A 25242-nucleotide genomic window follows, 5' to 3' on the forward strand; every position below is an offset into this window, starting at 1 on the left:
CGTAATGATACTGCCAGCTTAGTTGACTGCCTGACCAGCTTGGTTCTCAGGTCGTTATACTAGGACAGCTCATTAACACTTCCACTTTTCCCTTAGACTTTATATTCTTTACTTTAGGTTAGGTTAAACTACCTATGATGAATATTTAATTACAAGAAAATTGCAAATATCGCCCTCGATGGGTCCTGTAACGAAGCAGCCAAAAAAAAAAAAAGCAATGTTGAGCTCTAAACATGTATGAATGACACTGTTGCCAGAATGACCTACATAACCATCATAAACCGAGTGATCTGAAACCTCTTGCAGGAAATCATCAAATTCCTTTATGAATACGTTGACTTTTTAATTTTTTTTAAGAACAATACATTAAAAATTTACGCCAAAAACATATTTACATTGTTAACAAACGTTGCTCAGAAAAAATAAATAAAACCTTGGAGGTGAGTCCAGCATGCACGGCTGATGCATCCATTACAGGTATACAAGAACAACCACTAATTATACAAAGTTATATTATAAAGTATACAAATGCAATGCTACTCGGGAATGTTATAATCTCTGTCATCCACCTCACACCCTATTATCTTATATTTCGAAATGTATAACTGTAACTAATATACAGGTAGAGCCTGAGGAACCCCTAATCAGAGACGAGATTAATAAAAATTAAACGCGTACGTCTCTTACGAGTCAGGCCTATGTAATCACAGTGAATATAGTCATCACAGGAGAGTTTCCTGAAGCTACAACTGCAGTATATACTTTCATGTGATCTTCAATATTTACAAGTTAAAACTTTAATAGATCTATTTGATATATTAACTCTACAGGCACGATATTACAATATATATGTATACCTAGAGAATATAAACAAGAAAATTGTGAAGCGTTAATTATAAGCGGACAACTGCTAACACGAGGTCTTCCCACTATTATCAGAGTTCAACAAAAACAAAGTCACTATGTCAGGTCAGTCTAACTTCTATAACAAAACTATTGCATAGGATTATTAAGCAATTGTTTTAATATTGATCGTCAACTGGTGGGTTTTGTATTGTTTCAGTTTGGTTTTTCTCTTGCCACTTATGGTGATCAGAGAAACCAAATCCGACGAAACTTATTTTTAAACAGGAATACAGAGCATTAAATTGTGTTAGGAACTCCGAACGCTGGATGAAGCTGGTTGGGAATTATTATTAATATCAATATTATTTGTTTTGTTGAAAAAAGTAATAAAAGAAGAAACACTTTCATCACTCACTCCATCACTGTTTTGCCAGAAGCGTGTCTAAACTACAATTCAAAAACGGCAATATATTTTCACCTCTCCTTCAGAGCGCAGTCGCTGTACCTCACCTCCAGGACTCAAATCCGGCTAACCGGTTTCCCTGAATCCCTTTATAAATGTTACTTTGCTCACACTCCAATAGTAGTCATAAAAAGTAGTCATAAAAACCATTTGCCTCCACTCGCTCCTAACACGATCACGCACGCTTGCCGGAAGTCTAAGCCCCTTACACACAAAACCTCCTTTACCTCCTCCCTTCAGCTTTTCCTAGGACGATCCCTACCCTGCACCCCGTTTTCCTTCCACTCCAGATTTATACACTAAGTCATTCTCAACCCTTTGTATATCTCATCTGTTAACTTTTTTCTCTCTTATCATTGCACCAGTCGCTCCTCTTCCTTCCCACACCCACCCTCCTGTATCCACAAACTTTTGCTGAACACCAACACTGCATTTTTAAATCTACCGCATACCTCTTCTACCTCATTGCCGATATTCCCACTAGATCAACTTTCTACTAATAGTTGCTTACATCTTACTCTAACTGCCTCTTCCTCTAGTTTATAAACTGTCACCTCTTACTTTCTGATACCATTCTCCTTGTATCACATCTGCCTTTTACTCCCACTTTAGCTACAACTAAAAACGATCTTATGTCTCCATAAGCATGCACATCAAGTCTACCCACCAGCCTTGAATTAACCAATACATAATCTAACAAACTGTTGTCATCACTTCCTGTATCATCCCTCATATAATTATTTATTTTATTATCACCATAAAGCGTTAATTTAGTATGAATTTGTGAAATGTTAATTTTGTTAGTCAACTGGTTCATGGGCGGTGTTGTCTTTGATCATATACGTTATGGTCACTAAGAGTCTTTAGTGGAGCCTAACGCAGAGGATGTCTTGTAATCTAGGACAATTCAACCAACATAGTTAGTGTTTTAACAAAGTTGTCAAATGTTCCAGTGGCAGACTTTTAACAAATGGATCGTGAATATTTAGAGTGCTAACAAAAGTGTGAAATTTTCCATGTGGAAGATTTTTACAAATGGATCATCGAAGTGGGACTCAAATTTAAAGGAAATATGCGAGGTTTTTGCAAAAGAAAGCCTTCGGTTCATACACTGTGCTTGTCGTGATCGTCTCGGGTTCCACCACTGTCGTTGTCCTTATCGAAGTCACTGTTGTTGTTGTTGCTGTTGCTGTTGTTTCACTTTCACCTCCTTTACGTCCCATTTTGGCTGCAATAGCGCGTCCTGCTGCTGCACTCACAGTTAAAGTTTCTGTTACAATAAAGTTGTTAGTGACCTCGACGACGGTGGGTGGGCAGAAAGCCTCTTTAAGGATGAGTAAACTTATTTTCGCTACAACGGCAAGCGTAGTGATAGCCAGGGCGTCGTAGATACCGACACAACGTTTGCCCTTGTAGAATCTACTGTTCACCTTAAAGCAAACACTGTCAGCTCTTCCTCTGATTTCTTCCTCGCGTGAACCACTCACAGTCACCTGATACTTGTTGGGCGTCAACCTACCTTCACTATCATATCTACGGAAATAAATAATATATAATGTAGTGCCTAATAAGTCGAACTTGCAAAATAAGACAAATTCCTTAAAATTGTACTATTCATACAGTAAATACTGCAGACAATGAAATATATTTTCAATGGCAATGATGTAAAAAAAATATTTTTTAACCTAACTTAAATTAGAAACTTTACCTGACCTAACTTAACCAAAAGTAATTTTTAACTAAATTCTGATGTGTATGTATATATATATATATATATATATATATATATATATATATATATATATATATATATATATATATTGCATGCATGCAAAACAAACTTAGCTCTAGGCCTTTCGTGTTGCAATCAACAATCAGGAGCTTGCAATGTTGCAGAAAAGAGGAGGCGGTCCCAGCAAATACGATCACAGGAAGCGTCTTTGCTGGAATGAAGCAGAGAGGCGTGAGGCAGGATGTGCCCCCAGGTATACCAGCACCCATAGCCATAAAGATCTGAATATTGTATATAGAAGACAGCCAGCCCAAAAACACTGATATTGTAGTAGTAACATAATACGTGATATGGCATTTATGAAAAATTCGGTCAGACTAAGATATGATATAATGGAATTTGCATACCAAATACAGATACCAAACTACTTCCTTTCCTGGACTGTATTTTGAGAGGAGGTAGGGGTAGGTGTGGACTGGGGATGTGGAAGGCAGGGCGGGATATTATGAAAGGCTGCTTTGATGGTATTAGTGCTGTGGAGTATAGAGGCTGTGGAGTGTGGTTTGCTTCTGGCTATTGTGTTTGGTTGGTATGGGGTAGTAAGGGTTGAGGGGGTTCGTGAGCATTTGTTTGGTATTTCTCCTCAGGCTGAGCTTTCCTGTCTGTCGATGCCTTCCCTGTATCTTTCTTTCCACTGGTGTCTTCTTAATCTCTTAGTTCCCGTTCTTCTTCTGTTCTGTCTCAGTCAAGGTACACTCGCTGATATTCTCAGGAGTCCTTTGAAATTGAAATTTTTATTTCTCTGTAAAGATTACAATGTGGGGTTTACATAATATAGAATATTAATTACAATTTGTGGTTTACATATTATAAAATATGAATGATAAAGAAGGCCTAACAGTGGCCTTAACAATGGTTTCTGTTGTAGCATCATGTTCCATCCTACTTTTGTCTTGAATGTCAATTTGACTGGGCGATTTTTTTTCCTCAAATACCCCCTAGTAAAAATTTGTTACCTGGGACATGTCCTCACCTATTAATGCAATAATGCTCTCAATCTCTTTCTTCCGAATGTCTTCTTTCATTATAGGTCGTCCCTTGAGCCTCTTGAAGCCCATGAATAATTACTGACCTCTCCCTCTCTTTTTCCCGTTAATTTTCCATCCATATCTCTGGATTCGATTTACACATCTCCTTTGTTGTTTCCCTTATCTTCCAGGCACCAGTGTCCTGATATTACTTATACAAGAGACTTCTTAGCTCCTTCCCCTCTTTCAGTCCCCTCGCTGTCTGCTGATATTTTTCTTTCCACCACCTTGCTCCTTTCAGTCCTCATTTTTACATCTTGCTTAGGCAATTCCAGCTCTTCCTCCAGTCTCTGTATGTTTGCCTCAGCAGCCCCAGCTCATAGCTTCCACTTATTACTCTCTTCAGATATCTTCTCCACCACTGTACTGCAAAGTTTGTTCAGCCTTTTTTCCCCATTCTTGTTCCATTTTGTTCTTGAGCCTTCCTGTCTATTCTTCCTTCTCAGATCATCCATCCTCGGTTCCTTTGTCTCTACATCTTCCCTTCTGAGAGCCCATTTTGTTTTTGTTTTATCCTGCTAGGAGGCCCTAGTTTCATAGTCTGTAAACTTTGTGCAGAGGTGTGTGCATAAGTGTGTGTACTCACCTACTTGTAGTCACCTAGTTATGGTTGCAGGGGTCGATTCACAGCTCCTGGCCCTGCTTCTTCACTGGTCGTCGCTACTAGGTCACTCTTCCTGCTCAATGAGATTTATCATACCTCTTAAAGCTATGTATGGATCCTGCTTCCACTACATCACTTCCCAGACTATTCCAATTCCTGACAACTCTGTGACTGAAGAAATACTTCCTAACATCCCTGTGATTCATCTGAGTCTTCAACATCCAATTGTGATCCCTTGTTGCTGTGTCCCATCTCTGGAACATCCTGTCTGTCCATCTTGTCAATTCCTCTCAGTATTTTATATGTCGTTATCATATCTTCCCTATCTCTCCTGTCCTCCAGTGTCGTCAGGTCGATTTCCCTTAACCTCTCCTCGTAGGAAATGCCCCTTAATTCCGGGACTAGTCTTGTTGCAAACCTTTGCACTTTCTATAATGTCCTTACACCTTACATGCTTTGCTAGGTTTTGGTTCCAAACTGGTGCTGCATACTTCAATATAGGCCTGACGTACACGGTGTACAGGATCCTGAATGGTTTCTTATTGAAATGTCGGAATGCTATTTTTAGGTTTGCTAGGCACCCGTATGCTGCAGCAGTTTTTTGGTTAGTGTGCACCTCAGGAGATGTGCCCAGTATAATACTCATGCCAAGATCCTTTTCCTCGAGCGAGGTTTGTAGTCTCTGGCCCCCTAGACTGTAGTCCATCTGCGGTCTTCTTTGCCCTTCCACAATTTTCATAATTTTGCACTTGGTGGGGCTGAACTTCAGGAGCCAGTTTCTGGACCAGGACTGCAGCCTATCCAGATCCCTTTGTAGTTCTACCTGGTCTTCGTCTGACCAGTGTGTGCGCGTGCGTGCTTTTGTGTGTGTACTCATCTATTTGTACTCACCTATTTGTGGTTGCAGAGGTCGAGTCTTAGCTCCTGGCCCCTCCTCTTCACCGGTTGCTACTGGGCCCTCTCTCTCCCCGCTCCATGAGCTTTATCAAACCTCGTCTTAAAACTGTGTATGGATCCTGCCTCCACTACGTCATTTTCTAGGCTATTCCACTGCCTGACAACTATGACTGAAAAAATACTTCCTAATATCTCTCTGACTCATTTGTGTCTTCAACTTCCAATTATGGCCTCTTGTTTCTGTGTCCCCTCCCTGGAACATCCTGTCTTTGTCCACCTTGTCTATTCCACGCAGTATTTTATATGTCGTTATCATGTCTCCCCTGACCCTCCTGTCCTCCAGTGTCGTCAGGCCGATTTCCCTTAATCTTTCTTCATAGGACATTCCCCTTAGCTCTGGAACTAACCTCGTCGCAAACCTTTGTACTTTCTCTAGTTTCTTGTCGTGCTTTATCAAGTGCGGGTTCCAAACAGGTGCTGCATACTCCAGTATGGGCCTGACATACACGGTGTACAGTGTCTTGAACGATTCCTTACTAAGGTATCGGAATGCTGTTCTCAGGTTTGCCAGGCACCCATATGCTGCAGCAGTTATCTGATTGATGTGTGCTTCCGGAGACATGCTCGGTGTTATACTCACCCCAAGATCTTTCTCCTTGAGTGAGGTTTGCAGTCTTTGGCCACCTAGCCTATACTCTGTCTGTGGTCTTCTGTGCCCTTCCCCTATCTTCATGACTTTGCATTTGCCAGGATTAAATTCGAGAAGCCATTTGCTGGACCAGGTGTCCAGTCTGTCCATGTCTCTTTGAAGTCCTGCCTGGTCCTCATCAGATTTAATTCTCCTCATTAACTTCACATCATCAGAAAACAGGGACACTTCTGAGTCTAACCATTCCATCATGTCGTTCACATATACCAAAAATAGCACTGGTCCTAGGACCGACCCCTGTGGGACCCCGCTCGTCACAGGTGCCCACTGTGATACATCATTACGTACCATGACTCGTTGTTGCCTCCCTGTCAGGTATTCTCTGATCCACTGCAGTGCCCTTCCTGTTATATGCACCTGATGCTCTAGCTTCTGCACTAATCTCTTGTGAGGAACTGTGTCAAAGGCCTTCTTGCAGTCCAAGAAGATGCAATCAACCCACCCCTCTCTCTCGTGTCTTACTTCTGTTATTTTATCATAAAACTCCAGAAGGTTTGTGACACAGGAGCTGCCTTCCATGAATCCGTGCTGGTTGGCATTTATACTCTTGTTCCGTTCCAGGTGCTCCACCACTCTCCTCCTGATAATCTTCTCCATATTATTATTATTATTATAATCAAAAAGAAGCGCTAAGCCACAAGGACTATACAGCAATCTTCTCCATAACTTTGCATACTATACACGTCAATGACACAGGTCTATAGTTTAGTGCCTCTTTTCTGTCTCCTTGTGTGTATGTGTGTGTGTGTGTGTGTGTGTGTGTGTGTGGTTGGTCCTTGTCCACCTTGTCTATTCCACGCAGTATTTTATATGTCGTTATCATGTCTCCCCTGACCCTCCTGTCCTCCAGTGTCGTCAGGCCGATTTCCCTTAATCTTTCTTCATAGGACATTCCCCTTAGCTCTGGAACTAACCTTGTTGCAAACCTTTGTACTTTCTCTAGTTTCTTGACGTGCTTTATCAAGTGCGGGTTCCAAACAGGTGCTGCATACTCCAGTATGGGCCTGACATACACGGTGTACAGTGTCTTGAATGATTCCTTACTAAGGTGTCGGAATGCTGTTCTCAGGTTTGCCAGGCGCCCATATGCTGCAGCAGTTATCTGATTGATGTGTGCTTCCGGAGACATGCTCGGTGTTATACTCACCCCAAGATCTTTCTCCTTGAGTGAGGTTTGCAGTCTTTGGCCACCTAGCCTATACTCTGTCTGTGGTCTTCTGTGCCCTTCCCCTATCTTCATGACTTTGCATTTGGCAGGATTAAATTCGAGTGTGTGTGTGTATATGTGTGTGTGTGTGTGTGTGTGTGTGTATCTGCCTGCCTAACATTTTACCATTATAATATTTACTAGTGCACATGAGATGTTAAAAAAAAAAAACACAGTATACTCAGCACTGCCCATGTAGTTGAAAATTAATCCTAATTATTAAGTTATCTTTTTGACTTTCTAATTATTCTGTCAAGGCTGCCCCTACTCATCTCCTGGCACTCAAAAGTATCGCGTGAATGATTCTGTACATAAAGTTGGGCGAGACAAAAAATAGACAGCGACCAGACTGCACCCACATAGAGATGAATATTCGACCTTTACTGTCACAGTCTAGTTGAAATCCTCTGGTTAACTGAATACTTATTTAATTTATTTTATGGATTTTCTAGCCCCACTGATACCACTTTCTTATATCTTGCCTCCTCTTATCTATATCCCGACCAATCACTATTTTTTATTGGTTTGCTCTCCTCAAAATTCATAAGGCGTATCTAAAACTGTTTTATGTTTGAAAGATCAAATTTGATTGCCAAATAAACCATACCACGGGTGGGGTTTGAACCGGCGGACAGATAATCTCAAAACTCCAGACCTCTTGTTCAACCTCTCTGACAAAAGTGCAACTAATGTGAAAAATAAAACTAAAAAGAAAGATAAAATAAAGAGTCAATTCTCCGGTAGTTGGTGTCACCAGAACTGAGTTGTGAATGCACCTAATATCATAAGGTCCTAGTTATGACCACAATAATAAGGAAACACGTGTAAATACCACCATATTGATGGGATTGAGTCAGTGACAAAAACTGGAATGTATGGAAAGAGAAAATAAAATAAGTAATATAGACATCGTATGATTTGAGATGTTCTACATGAATTTAATGTGATTGTTAATTTAAATAATTGTATGAAGAACCTGAAGCTCGGTTACTCACCTCTCAGCGATGGCGACTACTGGTAAATTCTGGAGGATGTCATCACTCATGTAGGTGATGGTGTCTTTATGAGTATCGAGAAGGTGGGTGCTGTGTCGGTACGTGTTTGAGCTGTCTGAGTAGGTGCTGTGCTGATTTGTGTCGGAGGATGAGTGAATGTGGATGTTATGTTGGTCTATCTCAGAATGGTGAAGATGGATATTGTGTTGGTGTGTGTCGGAAAAGGAGTGAAGGATTGTGCTCTGTTGATTTGTGTCAGAGAAGGAGGGGTTGAGGTGGGTGCGTTGCAGGTATGTGTCGGAGTTGGAAAAGTAGGTATTATGCGTTTTTGTGTCTGAGGAAGGGCCGTTGGAAGATAAAAAATGTTCAGAAGTAGGTGAGGTAAAGATGGTGTTGGAGTGGACATCCTGAGGAAGGCTAACAGGGTCTCCTGCTGCGGGTACCACCATCACAACGACCACACAGAGGATCATTTGCAGCCAAACCTGAAAAAAAAATATTATTGCTTAAAAGAAAAGATACGTCCATAACATGTTGCCGCTCCATTCTACGCTGTATTATAGTTACCTAGTGGAAGACTTGACGATATCTTCATACCACTCACTGTAGTTGAATGTTTATACTAGCGCCACTGGTGAGAGAGACCTGGCCATCATCAGCACTTATGGGAATACAGTCTCACACGGAGTTCTAATATTTATAATTAAAATTAAATATTTCTCACCTACCATTCTGCTGAAGTATGGATAAAAACCCATAATGGGTTTGTTGGGTAAACAGTCAGGTGTCACTCTAACCATGTAAAGTTCTCATTATAATAATTATTAATTTTATTATTAATTACATTTATTTTAAATCAAGAAAAGGAAGTGTACTAAAGCTATGTAGGGGTTACAACCTTATTCATGGGAAACCATACCCCGGCCGGGATTGAACCCGGGTTCAATCCCGGCCGGGGTATGGTTTGTTTGCAATCGTGTCATTACGATTTCGTGAGTCTTATTCATGGGTATCTCGTGGAGAAGTGCTCAGCGGTGCTCTGAGAATTGTTAAGTTTTATTGTCAGTTCACATATTTTAATAGACGGTTCTGTCTGTCAGGGAGTACGAAGAGCTAACCTCCAGCGTCGTCACCTCTCTAACGCACTTACTTTATCTGACCTCGGCAACAGCCTCACTTTGATACAAATTTCCTCTCTAACTTTTTGCCATTACCTGTTTTATTACACCAACTTTGATTATATTTTCCCTTTAGCGCTCCCCACTACCCTTACTGACTGCCTCTTACATACCTCTAACCCTCACTGGTCTGTGATCGTAGCACATCCCACCCTGAAGCGATGTATGACCCTTGTGGATTTAGCGCTTAACTTTGGCTGTAATAATATCGATAGCTTAGCATCTTTATTTTGAAAGTTCTAGTTATCCAACCCATCACCTTCCTTGCACTTCTAATAACATCACTGTCATGATATTTCAATGTGAGATCTTCTGACATTGTCATTCCTGACGTAGTGATTATACAGTATTGTTTCATTATTAAAAACGATGAAATACAGGTCAGACCTCTGGGCCCTTTACTCTGGACAGCAGAACCACCATCACCGGAAAGGCGACAGATATTACCATTAAGAACTAAGAGGCCACCACAAGACGTCCTCCACGAGGCAGTGTGACATGACATGTATGATGAACGTCGTGATCATGATAGGCTGTTGTTGCGCGTGGATTGTAGAAATATGTGTCTAAACGAGTCTTTTAAACTTGAATACTGGGTTATACACTTGAAAATCATAACACGTAATTAAATGCCAGTGGATATATTGATTAAGTCCTACTGCAGCGAGATACTTGAAACTGGGAGATACTTGCAACGAAAAATGCTGTTCCAATTACTTCGTTTTTTATATGCAGAAAAGTTTAATTATCAATCAATCCCCTTTGAATTATATAGTACTCTTACTGTTAACAAATAATAGTCCTGGAGTCAGTGCCGACATTTATCCAGTGATGCGCAGGATAGGAATTTTAAATACTGTTTCTTCCCTATTTTCAAAATACAGATTGTCTGCGAGTTTTGCAAGTGTCACATTACATTCTGTCTCTCGATTATATATATATATATATATATATATATATATATATATATATATATATATATATATATATATATATATATATATATATATATATATATATATAACATCTTGTAGGAGTGAGGAAGAGCCAGTTGTGAGTGTGGGGGAAGTTCGTGAGGCAGTAGGTAAAATGAAAGGGGGTAAGGCAGCCGGGATTGATGGGATAAAGATAGAAATGTTAAAAGCAGGTGGGGATATAGTTTTGGAGTGGTTGGTGCAATTATTTAATAAATGTATGGAAGAGGGTAAGGTACCTAGGGATTGGCAGAGAGCATGCATAGTTCCTTTGTATAAAGGCAAAGGGGATAAAAGAGAGTGCAAAAATTATAGGGGGATAAGTCTGCTGAGTATACCTGGTAAAGTGTATGGTAGAGTTATTATTGAAAGAATTAAGAGCAAGACTGAGAATAGGATAGCAGATGAACAAGGAGGCTTTAGGAAAGGTAGGGGGTGTGTGGACCAGGTGTTTACAGTGAAACATATAAGTGAACAGTATTTAGATAAGGCTAAAGAGGTCTTTGTGGCATTTATGGATTTGGAAAAGGCGTATGACAGGGTGGATAGGGGGGCAATGTGGCAGATGTTGCAAGTGTATGGTGTAGGAGGTAGGTTACTGAAAGCAGTGAAGAGTTTTTACGAGGATAGTGAGGCTCAAGTTAGAGTATGTAGGAAAGAGGGAAATTATTTCCCAGTAAAAGTAGGCCTTAGACAAGGATGTGTGATGTCACCGTGGTTGTTTAATATATTTATAGATGGGGTTGTAAGAGAAGTAAATGCGAGGGTCTTGGCAAGAGGCGTGGAGTTAAAAGATAAAGAATCACACACAAAGTGGGAGTTGTCACAGCTGCTCTTTGCTGATGACACTGTGCTCTTGGGAGATTCTGAAGAGAAGTTGCAGAGATTGGTGGATGAATTTGGTAGGGTGTGCAAAAGAAGAAAATTAAAGGTGAATACAGGAAAGAATAAGGTTATGAGGATAACAAAAAGATTAGGTGATGAAAGATTGAATATCAGATTGGAGGGAGAGAGTATGGAGGAGGTGAATGTATTCAGATATTTGGGAGTGGACGTGTCAGCGGATGGGTCTATGAAAGATGAGGTGAATCATAGAATTGATGAGGGGAAAAGAGTGAGTGGTGCACTTAGGAGTCTGTGGAGACAAAGAACTTTGTCCTTGGAGGCAAAGAGAGGAATGTATGAGAGTATAGTTTTACCAACGCTCTTATATGGGTGTGAAGCATGGGTGATGAATGTTGCAGCGAGGAGAAGGCTGGAGGCAGTGGAGATGTCATGTCTGAGGGCAATGTGTGGTGTGAATATAATGCAGAGAATTCGTAGTTTGGAAGTTAGAAGGAGGTGCGGGATTACCAAAACTGTTGTCTAGAGGGCTGAGGAAGGGTTGTTGAGGTGGTTCGGACATGTAAAGAGAATGGAGCGAAACAGAATGACTTCAAGAGTGTATCAGTCTGTAGTGGAAGGAAGGTGGGGTAGGGGTCGGCCTAGGAAAGGTTGGAGAGAGAGGGTAAAGGAGGTTTTGTGTGCGAGGGGCTTGGACTTCCAGCAGGCATGCGTGAGCGTGTTTGATAGGAGTGAATGGAGACAAATGGGTTTTAATACTTGACGTGCTGTTGGAGTGTGAGCGAAGTAACATTTATGAAGGGGTTCAGGGAAACCGGCAGGCCGGACTTGAGTCCTGGAGATGGGAAGTACAGTGCCTGCACTCTGAAGGAGGGGTGTTAATGTTGCAGTTTAAAAACTGTAGTGTAAAGCACCCTTCTGGCAAGACAGTGATGGAGTGAATGATGGTGAAAGTTTTTCTTTTTCGGGCCACCCTGCCTTGGTGGGAATCGGCCAGGAGTAACAGTTCTATTACAGTTCTAGAGGTGGTACCTCCCTATATATATATATATATATATATATATATATATATATATATATATATATATATATATATATATATATATATATATATATATAGTGTGTAAGTATGGTGGACACAGCTACTTGAGTCACGTGACTACAAACTCTACATGCAGGAATTAGGAACCAGTTGGGAATTAAATTACATTGTAGATCTCGATTGTTACCAGGTAATTTCCACTGTGTTCAGTTCCCGTCTTATACTTCGAAATACGGTTTCCAACAAAGAGAGCTAAGGAGTATTCCTAGCTATATCTGTTTGTTTACTATATATGCCTGGGACCAACCAATTCTAAGCTACAACCCAATTATAAAAGTATAATAAATCGCACATGAAAAGCACACTGACTTTTTTGCATTAGCATTTATCTGTGTCTCTGGTTCAGCACCGCCAGGCAATACATCAGGCAACTTCAAAAACCTGCAGCAACTTTTGTCTTTTCTCTCTTTGCCAGTATAATCGGATCTAGTTTATTGCCTTAGTATATCTGATAACAAATATATACCACATGTTATCCATAAAAAACTGCATCACCAAGACTGGAAGCTAAAGGAGGTACTTACTGACATTGTACTCGTACAAGAAGAACGACGATTGTTGACAGTGTTGATAATAGTATCTTGGCCACAAGTTCACAGTGCAATCTGTGTTGTTTCCTGTCGACCTACCAGGAACTTGGCTTGTAAATAATGTTTTTTTTTTTTTACCGTATACTGGAAGTCATCAACTGTGAGGGAAGATAGGTAAGGTCGTCATCAGCCAGTGATGGAGCCAGCCAGCAAGGGAACGAAGGCTCACTGCTGCTGATGGCGGCTCACCAGATTGTGAACCTCTCCAAGAGAAGTGTGTCATTCTTCAGCTTTTATCACTGCTGGGCCCTGAGTTTCCCTATTAACATCCCCCCCCCATCAACACCCCAGTTCTTACCACAAACATATGACAGCTGCCTTGCAATTTCTAGAAAACTAATTGGCGACTCTTCAAGACTGCACTGGCCGAGACCAAACCCTTGTAGCCTGTTAAAATTCGAGGCGCCGTAAACCACTGAATCACCACTGTTCCATGCATCAGTTTCCCATTAGCAGTTGTTATTTATTACCTAAAACCACTTGTTTGTGGATGTATCAATATATTAAACTGCTTGTGTAACTGGTATTTCAAACGAGAAGAGATTGAAATTAGTGCTTAGCTTGTCACAGCCACGTATGTCTCCGCATCAGGAGTGACATGTCCAGTGCTACTGCGCACCTGATGCATGTGACATTGGTGGTTCAGTCGTTCAGGGCGTCTCGAATTTTGACACTCTACTAGGGTGGCGTGTTAAAGTTCGAGGGTTCGAGCCTCGGGCAGTGCAGTTATATATATATATATATATATATATACATATATATATATATATATATATATAACACAGATCTCTGGCTGAAGGAGACCTTGTTCCAAGGTTCGTAGGTTCGAGTCTCCTTCAGCCAGAGATCAGTGTTTGTGTATATTTCGCCTGCTCTTGCGAATTCCTTGCATTGCGTATGTATATATGTATATATATATATATATATATATATATATATATATATATATATATATATATATATATATATATATATATATATATATATATATATATATATATCCGAATGGATAAAACTGGTCAATTAGCAAGAACTCGTTGAAAAATCAGTCCTTTTATAAATTTTTCTCTTATACGTTTAAAGAATTAAACATGCATTTTTTCGTTTATGTTAATGTAAAAATTAATAATTTTGCACCAAAAGAAACTTAGATATCTTCTTTAACTTCATAACAAGTGCAATTTAATTTAGCTTAACCCAACTAAATATATTTTAGATAAGTTCACAATAATTTAGTAATAAACAAACACAATAAAACATATTTTTTTTGTTAGGTTCTGAATGATTTTTACATACACAAATTTTCGTTTGCTTTATTCGATAAGAAGACCGTTGCTGTTTAAGCCAAAATCGTAAGTTTTACCTATTCGGCACGACATATATATATATATTACCTGGAGAGAGTTCCGGGGGTCAACGCCCCCCGCAGCCCGGTCTGTGACCAGGCCTCCTGGTGGATCAGAGCCTGATCAACCAGGCTGTTACTGCTGGCTGCACGCAAACCAACGTACGAGCCACAGCCCGGCTGATCAGGAACTGACTTTAGGTGCTTGTCCAGTGCCAGCTTGAAGACTGCCAGGGGTCTGTTGGTAATCCCCCTTATGTATGCTGGGAGGCAGTTGAACAGTCTCAGGCCCCTGACACTTATTGTATGGTCTCTTAACGTGCTAGTGACACCCCTGCTTTTCATTGGGGGGATGTTGCATCGTCTGCCAAGTCTTTTGCTTTCGTAGTGAGTGATTTTCGTGTGCAAGTTCGGTACTAGTCCCTCTAGGATTTTCCAGGTGTATATAATCATGTATCTCTCCCGCTTGCGTTCCAGGGAATACAGGTTCAGGAACCTCAAGCGCTCCCAGTAATTGAGGTGTTTTATCTCCGTTATGCGCGCCGTGAAGGTTCTCTGTACATTTTCTAGGTCAGCAATTTCACCTGCCTTGAAAGGTGCTGTTAGTGTGCAGCAATATTCCAGCCTAGATAGAACAAGTGACCTGAAGAGTGTCATCATGGGCTTGGCATCCCTCGTTTTGAAGGTTCTCATTATCCATCCTGTCATTTTTCTAACAGATGCGATCGATATATATATAATTGTGTATGAGAATAAAGAGAACTGACCGTGACTCAACCTAGTCTATGGATGTATCAGGGCCAACAGTGTACAACTGATCCATGGAACTTTCAATAGGAAGATACTACAAATAACATTTCTGTGACAAGTTTGTAGCAGCGGCACCAAGTGTGACTTTACTGTCTTATCCCACATTCCCAGAAGCTTCCACTTAGCATATATTCTCATACCTACCATGAACTCAGTGGTCATGAACAACTCTTCTCTTTCCTGGAAAACATATTTTAAAATAACCGAACTGTGTGTTGCATCTCAGAAATTAATTGGATCAATGTCACGAACATTCGACGTTGCGCACAGTTCATGTTTCTATTATATATATTCCACAAACACTTTCTTAGTACAGTGTTTGTACTTGTCTTTTGAGTACTGTAAGAGGTTTATTTCTTTCCTGCCAGTCATCGGTTTTCCATCACAACATTAGTGAATACCGATGTCACTAGATTTCACATGGTTATGCATGTTGCCATGCTGCATGTTGACTTGCTGCATGTTGACATGCTGCATGTTGCCATGCTGTATGTTGACATGCTGCATGTTGCCATGCTGCATGTCTTATCCTTTGTCACCAGTTATTCAAATCTGGTGGCAAATTTCACTATACGACCAATTCTGACGGTAAGTTACTGTTCGTTATTTTTTTTTTCATGCCTGAAATGTACCCTACCGTACCTTAAGGAAAACATCGTACCGTAATTTCGTAGCACAATTTTTAACAAAATCAACTGCACAGTGTCGAATACCGTACCATATTGTACCTCTGAATGATAACTTACAATGTGGAAGCAGGTGGGTGAGAGCTGCCTCGACTTAAGTGAAAAGAAATATCACATCAAATATAATTGTAGATATTAACATCCAGCCAGAAAATACATGAGAATTGTGGTCTGCCATGTTAATAATGTGAGCAAATTTAATTTTTTTAAAAAGCTGATGCACGTTGATGCAACGGGTCAGTATATCTTTCATACGCAGTATTTTATATGTCGTTATCATGTCTCTCCTAACCCTCCTGTCCTCCAATGCCTTCAGGTCGATTTCCCTTAACCTTTCTTCGTAGGACAATCCCCTTAGCTCTGGGACTAGTCTTGTTGCAAACCTTTGTATTCTCTCTAATTTCTTGACATGCTCGGCCAGGCGCACATCAACCAAATAACTGCTGCAGCATATGGCCGCCTGGCAAACCTAAGAATAGCGTTCCGATACCTCAATAAGGAATCGTTCAAGACACTTTTTTTTATATTTTATTTAAAACATTCCACAAATACAGGGAGGTATAAAATTATAATAAAATTGGCCATGATACTGGCTATGAACAAAACAAAAAAAAAAACTCCAAATATTACAACCCCAGTACAGAATATAAGTACACCATGCGTAATGACAATATTGCACCCAAAACACAACTCACAACATATCATTCAAAACCCGGCATTATACGAAGTGTTATTATTATCTGTGCTGATACACAGCTGGCGCATCTCCCCCCCCCACTCACACACACACACATTGTTAATTATACCCACATTCACCAATCTAAAGAATCATAACAATAATTAACCTCAATTTAGGAAACATCCTGACGCATCAGTAACTTGAGGAATAATTATTTACAATCACTGATGGTACAGGAACACTAAATTCACAAAACCTTGTATAAGAAACTATAACACAATGTGAGCATTACATTTCGAAACACTTGTACACATCTACCAACAAAAGTTGGTATTACCGTTAATGACTTTAACTTTTGACACTTATTCCCTCCCCCTCGCCCCAAAATAATATATAACCACTATCACCAACTTGACATTAATGAAGAAACCTAAAAAGAAATTATACAAGCATTGGTGAAACAGGTAACACCAAAGACACAATACATTTAATAACAAATATTAACATATGGGAAACATAACATTGCCTAACACAGTGTCACCTCAACCAGGTGAAAGAAAATACACTGCAAGTGATTAATATTTCTAAGAAGGTCGCAACAATGAATTTCCACAAATCTCAAAGGCAACTTATGTACAATTATATTACCTTGTAAAACCTAACATTTCAACATTATATATAAAGTGAACTAGGTCACGATTCCAGCAAGTAAGAAAGCTGCATAACACCTAAACTAAATTGCAAGGTTCTCCCCATTATGACAGTCCCTTATCCCACTTTTATGCGGACACATCTTCCGCCAATACAAATAATATGTCTGTGATATATGCGTGAGGATCAGGACAAACACAGATTACACTCTTGCTGGCCAGCTCTTGCGCCAAAACGTAAGAACATAAGAACATAAGAAAGCAGGAACACTGCGACAGGCCTACTGACCCATGCGAAGCAGGTCCATGTCCCCTCCTGGATTAGCCCAATGACCCACCCAGTCTGGTCACCTCCAGGAAAGAGCACAGCACCAGACCCAGCAGCACAAGCTAGTCAGGTCCAACTCAAACCCACCCACACCCACTCATGTATTTATCTAACCTAATTTTAAAACTACACAACGTTTTAGCCTCTATAACTGTATTCGGGAGTTTATTCACTCATCCACAACTCTATTACCAAACCAGTGTTTTCCTATATCCTTCCTGAATCTGACTTTTTCCAACTTGAAACCATTACTGCAAGTCCTGTCTTGGCTGGAAATTTTCAGCATGCTACTTACATCCCCTTTATTTATTCCATCGCCTCACTTCACGCAGTAGTAGAGGCCATGCTCTCCCCCTTTTGTTACACCCTACCTATCATCCACTCTTAGCTTAAAAGTTACATGAGGGTTATACTAAGATGTACACATGAAATTTTACAGTAGTGACGTATACAATCAAGGAAATTCAGCTGGGCTTGCCCTCGTCTACATCTCCCAGGCCTGCATAGGAATCATAGCGACAGACAAACTTAACGTCACACTACTTCGTACACTACCATTCTATAAAACATAACAGACCAGAATTCCTTATAATTCTCATCCACTACAAATACCCTACTCATCCACATCAGGGTATCTAAGGCGCACGCAGGCGCAGACAGCCACAACTTTGTACAGGATCTTACACACCTCATACGCCACAGGTGCATACACATTTTAACGATAAACTATTCCGACTCGCCACATAATTTTACACACTCTTTACAACTGGTAGCATCTCTAACCGCTAAAACCCGCCTCCTCACCTCACTAACCCCTTTCCTCTGCATTACCCACGATATATATGTATATATATATATATATATATATATATATATATATATATATATATATATATATATATATATATATATATATATATATATATATATATATATATATATATATATATATATATATATATATATATATATTTATATATGCAATAAGATCACAGTAAACAGGTGATTTCAAAATATGCAAAACAACCACTCTGAAAGAATAGAGAAATTCCAAGCGCTTTCGTGACTACTCACATTATCAAGGAACTATGATAATGTGAGTAGTCACGAAAGCGCTTGGAATTTCTCTATTCTTTCAGATATATATATATATATATATATATATATATATATATATATATATATATATAGTCTACCATAATGTACCCCACAGCCCTAATGATACCCTCATCCAACCCTCCCTCAGGACAGAAATTCTTTTACCCCCGATCCTATGGATCACCCTACCCAACCAACCCCTGACACCCCCATCCCCTCACAAAAATATACTACATGAAACGCAGACTCGTCACCTCCACATATTCCGCACACCCCTCCCTCAACCACCCATCTATCCCGGAGAACCACACCCCACAGCAAAATGCTGTGCAGAAAACGATACATCACTTCACGTGCTCGAGGTTGTAACCTCAACTTACTGAACCTGCCCCATATACTTCCCAATGCATACATGGGGAAAATTCCCTCCAGTGGTGCCACAACCCTCCCCACTAACATCTTACACAGTCCACCTATTTTGACTTTCCCCGGATCCCGAGCCAACACCAGAGCCCGCAAAACGTGTCACACTCACGCAACTCCACCTCATTATACATACATTTCAACCTATCATGTATCCTGACCAACCCTCCCCCATCCACACCCTCCCTCATCACCTCCCTCTTAATGAAGACACATTTAACCCTCCGTTTCAAGGCCAGCAATCCCAAACCCCCCTGACTCACAGGTAACATTACTACTTCCCTCTTAAGCCAATCACAACCCGAACCCCACAAGAATTTGAATACCCTCCTAAGAATGCCCGATATCGCTGTCCCTGTTAATGGGAACATGGCCGCCACGTATCACACCTTACTATACAATAAAACATTAATGACAATAGCTCGTTGCACAAGAGTCAGGTGATATGGCCTCAATGCTCCCAGGTGACCCTGAATCCGATCCATCAACCGATTCGAGTTTTCCTCACATGCAACAGCTAGGTCATCAGCATAAATGATACCACAAATTTTCAACAAATCCAACTGCTGCCGCATGACGATACATCCTCACACTGCCCTCCCTGCCCAAGCCCCTAACCCCATGATTAAGGACTTTTCTGTATCCACTTTCATACCAGTTGCACTTCTGAACAAGTGCACAACCACATCTAAAGCCTCCATCGACATCCCCTCCTATACCAGAGCAGTTGTATCAACATAACCAATCAAACCCGGCCAAACCCTCCCTACTCCAATCCCTCCACCCCCTCCAGTGCACATCCATTGCTCTACCAATCGATAAAAGGGGTCCTGTACACACGCAAACAATAGTTATGGCATAGGACACCCCTGCCTAAGTCCCCTTCCCATTACAATCTCCTCCCCCATGCAACCATTAATCTGTACACTTGCTATGGCACCCCGGTACAACGCATCAACCCAACCCACGATTTTATCCCCAAAACCCTGTCTCCTGAGGATAACCCTAAATGCTTCTCTTTCTACTTTATCATAGGCACCCTGCCAATCTAATGCCATCAACACCACCCCCCTTCCCCTCTTGATTCCACAAATCCCCTTAGTAACCCATGACCCTCCACCATAGACCTCCCTGGCAACCCAAACTGAGTTTTCGATACTACCTGCCCTGCTACGCACCTAAACCTATTCCCCAAAACCTTGGCAAACAACTTATAATCCGCGCATAACAACGAGATAGCCCAGTAGTCCCTAAGGGTGTGCTGCCCCTTACCCTTCGGTACCAACACCACCACGGCTGTTGCCTGCTTCTCTCCCAACACACCCCTCTTCTTCATCAAATTGAACTACCTTACCAAAAAGCCCCTAATCAGCTCCCAATGCTGTTGATAGAACTCTGCCAGGAGACCATCAATTCCAGGAGCTTTGCCCTTTCACATCTCACTTAAAGCCCTCCATATTTCCTCCTCTGTTATTACCCCACCCAATGCTTCGCTATCACCTGCTCCCCAAATTGCATAACACACTCTCACACACCTGCTCTAAAACCTCAACCCCTACCCAACCACTCTGCCAATAATCCTCATACTGTTTGTCTGCATACGCACACATTCCATTCGTGGCTCGTATTACCTGCCCCTCCCTATAACCATCCACCAACTCATGAACCTCCAACCATGGAATAGCAGTAGCTCACTGCCGTTGCTTCTGTCTATGCAATACACACGCCGAAGGCCTGTTACCCCATAACACCTCCTCTACCCCCGTCTGTACCCTCACCGCTTGAAATCTCTTGTCCTGTAACTCATGCAGCCTCCCCTTAAGAGCAATAATGTCATCCACAGGATAAGTACCCACCACTGCCCCCCCCCCATGCATAACAACCCCTTAGCCTGTCCTCCAAATAGTTGTCAAGACCATATTTCAAGTTATTAATTCGTTTCCCTTCCCACACATAATTTTGCCTAATCCTTTCTTTAGCCACACAATCCCACCAAGTCACCACATCCCCCACCCTCCCACAGTGTTGTAAACCCCTTCAACCCCTCCTCATCACCTAACACGCTTGTGTTTAACTTCCAGTAACCCCTAGAGATACCCGCTAGTGACTCCCACCCCACCTCTGCCACTACTGCTCGATGATCCGAATAAGTGACCTCTATTGTATGGAAATATTTAACTAAGACCCCGTGAGAGAGTTACAATCTGTCTAAACGAGCCACATAACTGCGTTTTAAGAATGTGTGCTCAACCTCCCATGACCCTCCCTCAAATGCATCCCTTAACTGAATATCCCTCAAGATGTCACGTAAGGCCACTGACACATACCCTGACCCTTTTGGTTCCACGTCTGCCTTCCTAATAATACAGTTCCAGTCCCCTTCTACAATTGCCAAAGCTGGTAAGCTGCGTAAGAAAAAACTAGATCATCACGCACAAAATCCTTCTTTACTTTCACATCATTTTCTGCAGGCACATACACACTTACAAAAGACACCCTCTGCTCCATCCACCGCCCATCCACATGCAACACCCTCCCTCCTTCTCTCCCTCACTTCTTAACAACGCAAATGGGCTTGCCTCCCTGATCATGATACCCACACCACCTTTCAGGCAGGTAGATGGCAATGTCACCACCTGAAACCCTGCCACCTCCAACACTCTACCCTCCCCAAAATTGTGCTCCTGGAGAAACACTACATCCACTCTAGATTTATGCAGAAACATCCTAAACCATTCTCTCTTCACACTATTACACAATCTATTCACATTCACAGTCATACACCTGAGGCCGCTTATAGTTTCCAACCCTGCTTCTTTTCACCATTCTTCCCAGGTCCTCCTGCACCTGGGGCACCACAGGTCTTCACACCACCTTCCCTCCCTCCCCCCTTCTTTCGGTGCCTCTTGTCATGGCCACCACTACAATTCCCTTCCTGCCTCTCAGGCCTCTGCGCTGGCATCAGAATATCATTGGAATCCGACGATGCCGGTCTCTTCCTCGTGATGATCTCCTCCTCCATGTCATTATCCAAGGAGGCTGCACAATGAACCTCAACCTCCACCATGCGTTGTTCCACGAAATACGGCAACATCTCTTGCTCACTGCTGGGGTCGTTGTCCCCACTGTGCTCTTGTTTTGCACATGTCACTGCTGTCAATGCATTTCCTTGCACCAGCCCAGGTACATCCTCCTCCTCAGGCGGTGACAAAGTCTGCAACACCTCTACCAGCTCTTCTTCAAGCGCCAGCACCTCCTCCTCTACATGCACCTCGCCAAAGTCGCGGGTCCAGGTAAGTCCTGGCTCACCTCACTCATGCCAGTCTCCACGAGGGGCTCCTCCACCACCTCACTCCACAAACAACCATGCCGTTGATCGTACCTGGGGTGCTCAACAACGACATACGACACGTGAACAGGTGGTTCACAAGTCTGTGCAAGCGCCCACCTCTGCTTCACACACATTGCCACTGTACGCCCCACATAGGCAGCACGTACGTCTCTGCCCAGCGTACGACACTAGAACCTGCATCATGAAATCCTCCAACACTATGTAGGATGGGATGGGATGCTGCAGAGTCATCTTCAGGGAAAATGTTCCTTCCAGATGGCCCATGTAAGCCCCCGATGCCCACTCACCTTGTTGTGCTAGATGTGTGGTCCCATAAGCCTCAAAAACTCTCCTGATGCCTGCCTCATCTGCTTCGAATTGGACGTTACAGATCTTGACCCATGTAAAGTGGCATGAGATGTTGATCAATCTCACTCGCACAGCCGGAGTAGCATCAATACTCACGTCTTGAAACCGAGTCACCAATGACTCATACACAGATGTGGAATTCAGTTTCATGAAGATCCTGTACGCCCCATTCAGGGCTACACCATACACCTCCTCATCCAGGATTCCATATCCCTCGTTAACGATGGCTGGGAGTAGCACTTGTGCAGATGTGTAAGTAAGTAAGTAAGTTTATTCAGGTATACACAAATACAGTTACATAGAATTATCATACATAGCAGCATATGTGTAGAGAACCTGGGATAACCCAAAAGAGTCAGACAGAGTGACTTATTTCCATTGGGGTCCTTTTACCTTATTATTATAATATAAAGGTTATAATATTTTCTTATTATTCTATAATGAAGATAACATCTTATTATTATACTAAAAAGACTATCTACTACACGAGGGTCATTAAGACTATCTACAATACGAGGGTCATTACTAGGAATAAGGTAAAATTTACACGTATGTTAGCTAAAAAATAGAAAATCATTCCCCTCCCTTTCTGTAGCTACATTCATCAGACACCTTTTGGCACTCTTCTTGAACTGGTTCATGCTATGACTGGTTTTGACATGTGCGGGTAGTCTGTTCCACTCCTTTATTGCTGTACAATAAAAGGTGTTTGAAGCCTGGCCACTGACTGTGGGTAAAGTCCGAGGCAGCTACGGTGAAATGCTCTGTTCCACAAGGCACAGTACTCGCTCCCATATTGTTCCTCATCCTCATATCCGACATAGACAAGGATGTCAGCCACAGCACCGTGTCTTCCTTTGCAGATGACACTCGAATCTGCATGACAGTGTCTTCCATTGCAGACACTGCAAGGCTCCAGGCGGACATCAACCAAATCTTTCAGTGGGCTGCAGAAAACAATATGAAGTTCAACGATGAGAAATTTCAATTACTCAGATATGGTAAACATGAGGAAATTAAATCTTCATCAGAGTACAAAACAAATTCTGGCCACAAAATAGAGCGAAACACCAACGTCAAAGACCTGGGAGTGATCATGTCGGAGGATCTCACCTTCAAGGACCATAACATTGTATCAATCGCATCTGCTAGAAAAATGACAGGATGGATAATGAGAACCTTCAAAACTAGGGAGGCCAAGCCCATGATGACACTCTTCAGGTCACTTGTTCTATCTAGGCTGGAATATTGCTGCACACTAACAGCACCTTTCAAGGCAGGTGAAATTGCCGACCTAGAAAATGTACAGAGAACTTTCACGGCGCGCATAACGGAGATAAAACACCTCAATTACTGGGAGCGCTTGAGGTTCCTAAACCTGTATTCCCTGGAACGCAGGAGGGAGAGATACGTGATTATATACACCTGGAAAATCCTAGAGGGACTAGTACCGAACTTGCACACGAAAATCACTCACTACGAAAGCAAAAGACTTGGCAGACGATGCACCATCCCCCCAATGAAAAGCAGGGGTGTCACAAGCACGTTAAGAGACCATACAATAAGTGTCAGGGGCCCGAGATTGTTCAACTGCCTCCCAGCACACATAAGGGGGATTACCAACAGACCCCTGGCAGTCTTCAAGCTGGCACTGGACAAGCACCTAAAGTCAGTTCCTGATCAGCCGGGCTGTGGCTCGTACGTTGGTTTGCGTGCAGCCAGCAGCAACAGCCTGGTTGATCAGGCTCTGATCCACCAGGAGCCCTGGTCACAGAGCGGTCCGCGGGGGCGTTGACCCCCGGAACTCTCTCCAGGTAAACTCCAGGTAAACTATAAAGTTGTGCTCTCTCCCCCTAGTACTATGATTGCTTTGGTTCCCAACCTTGACAAAATTGACAGCAAGATATTCTGGACACTGTTTGTGAGCAATTTTATAAACATGATTTAGCTTCAGTTGTTTTACTCTGTCTTCAACATTCAGCATATCCAACTGCTGTAATTCATCCTGGCCTACATGTTCTCTTGGTCCCAGCCCCAGGATGAATCTTACGATTTTGTTCTGGGTGATTTGCAGTCTATCTTTCAGTTTTTTTTGTCAAGGCAGAGTACCATGAAGAGCAAGCGTAATCCATATGGCATTGTGTAAGGGCTAGACATAGGGTCCTGCGAGCCTCAGTAGGTAGACACTGTGCTTGTCTATACAGGAACTTCAGTCTGGCATTCGCTTTCTTTACTACACTTTTCCCTATCAATTCTCCTGACATGCATGGGTCTAAGGGGATTCCCAGATATTTT

The 25242-nt window shown here is 41.9% G+C and overlaps 1 protein-coding gene across 1 annotated transcript; it reads right to left on the reverse strand.

The window, feature by feature from the left end:
- Positions 1-339: 339 nt before the first annotated feature.
- LOC128692022 (uncharacterized) lies at positions 340-13482 on the reverse strand. Its single transcript, XM_070085090.1, has 3 exons — positions 13163-13482; positions 8542-9026; positions 340-2842 (listed from the first exon to the last, which is right to left on the reverse strand). Exons 1-3 carry the CDS (start codon positions 13166-13168, stop codon positions 2371-2373), a joined length of 963 nt encoding a protein of 320 aa, XP_069941191.1. The 5' UTR covers positions 13169-13482; the 3' UTR covers positions 340-2370.
- Between the last annotated feature and the right edge of the window lie 11760 nt (positions 13483-25242).

The sequence above is a fragment of the Cherax quadricarinatus genome, chromosome 15, assembly GCF_038502225.1.
Source record: "Cherax quadricarinatus isolate ZL_2023a chromosome 15, ASM3850222v1, whole genome shotgun sequence".
Classification (NCBI taxonomy): domain Eukaryota; kingdom Metazoa; phylum Arthropoda; class Malacostraca; order Decapoda; family Parastacidae; genus Cherax; species Cherax quadricarinatus.

Bases quoted from the DNA above. Each gene is read 5' to 3' on its own strand.
- LOC128692022 (XM_070085090.1), bottom strand. The intron at 2,843-8,541 runs GTGAGTAACCGA...TTATTTCCGTAG, and splicing joins GTAGTCGCCATCGCTGAGAG to ATATGATAGTGAAGGTAGGT.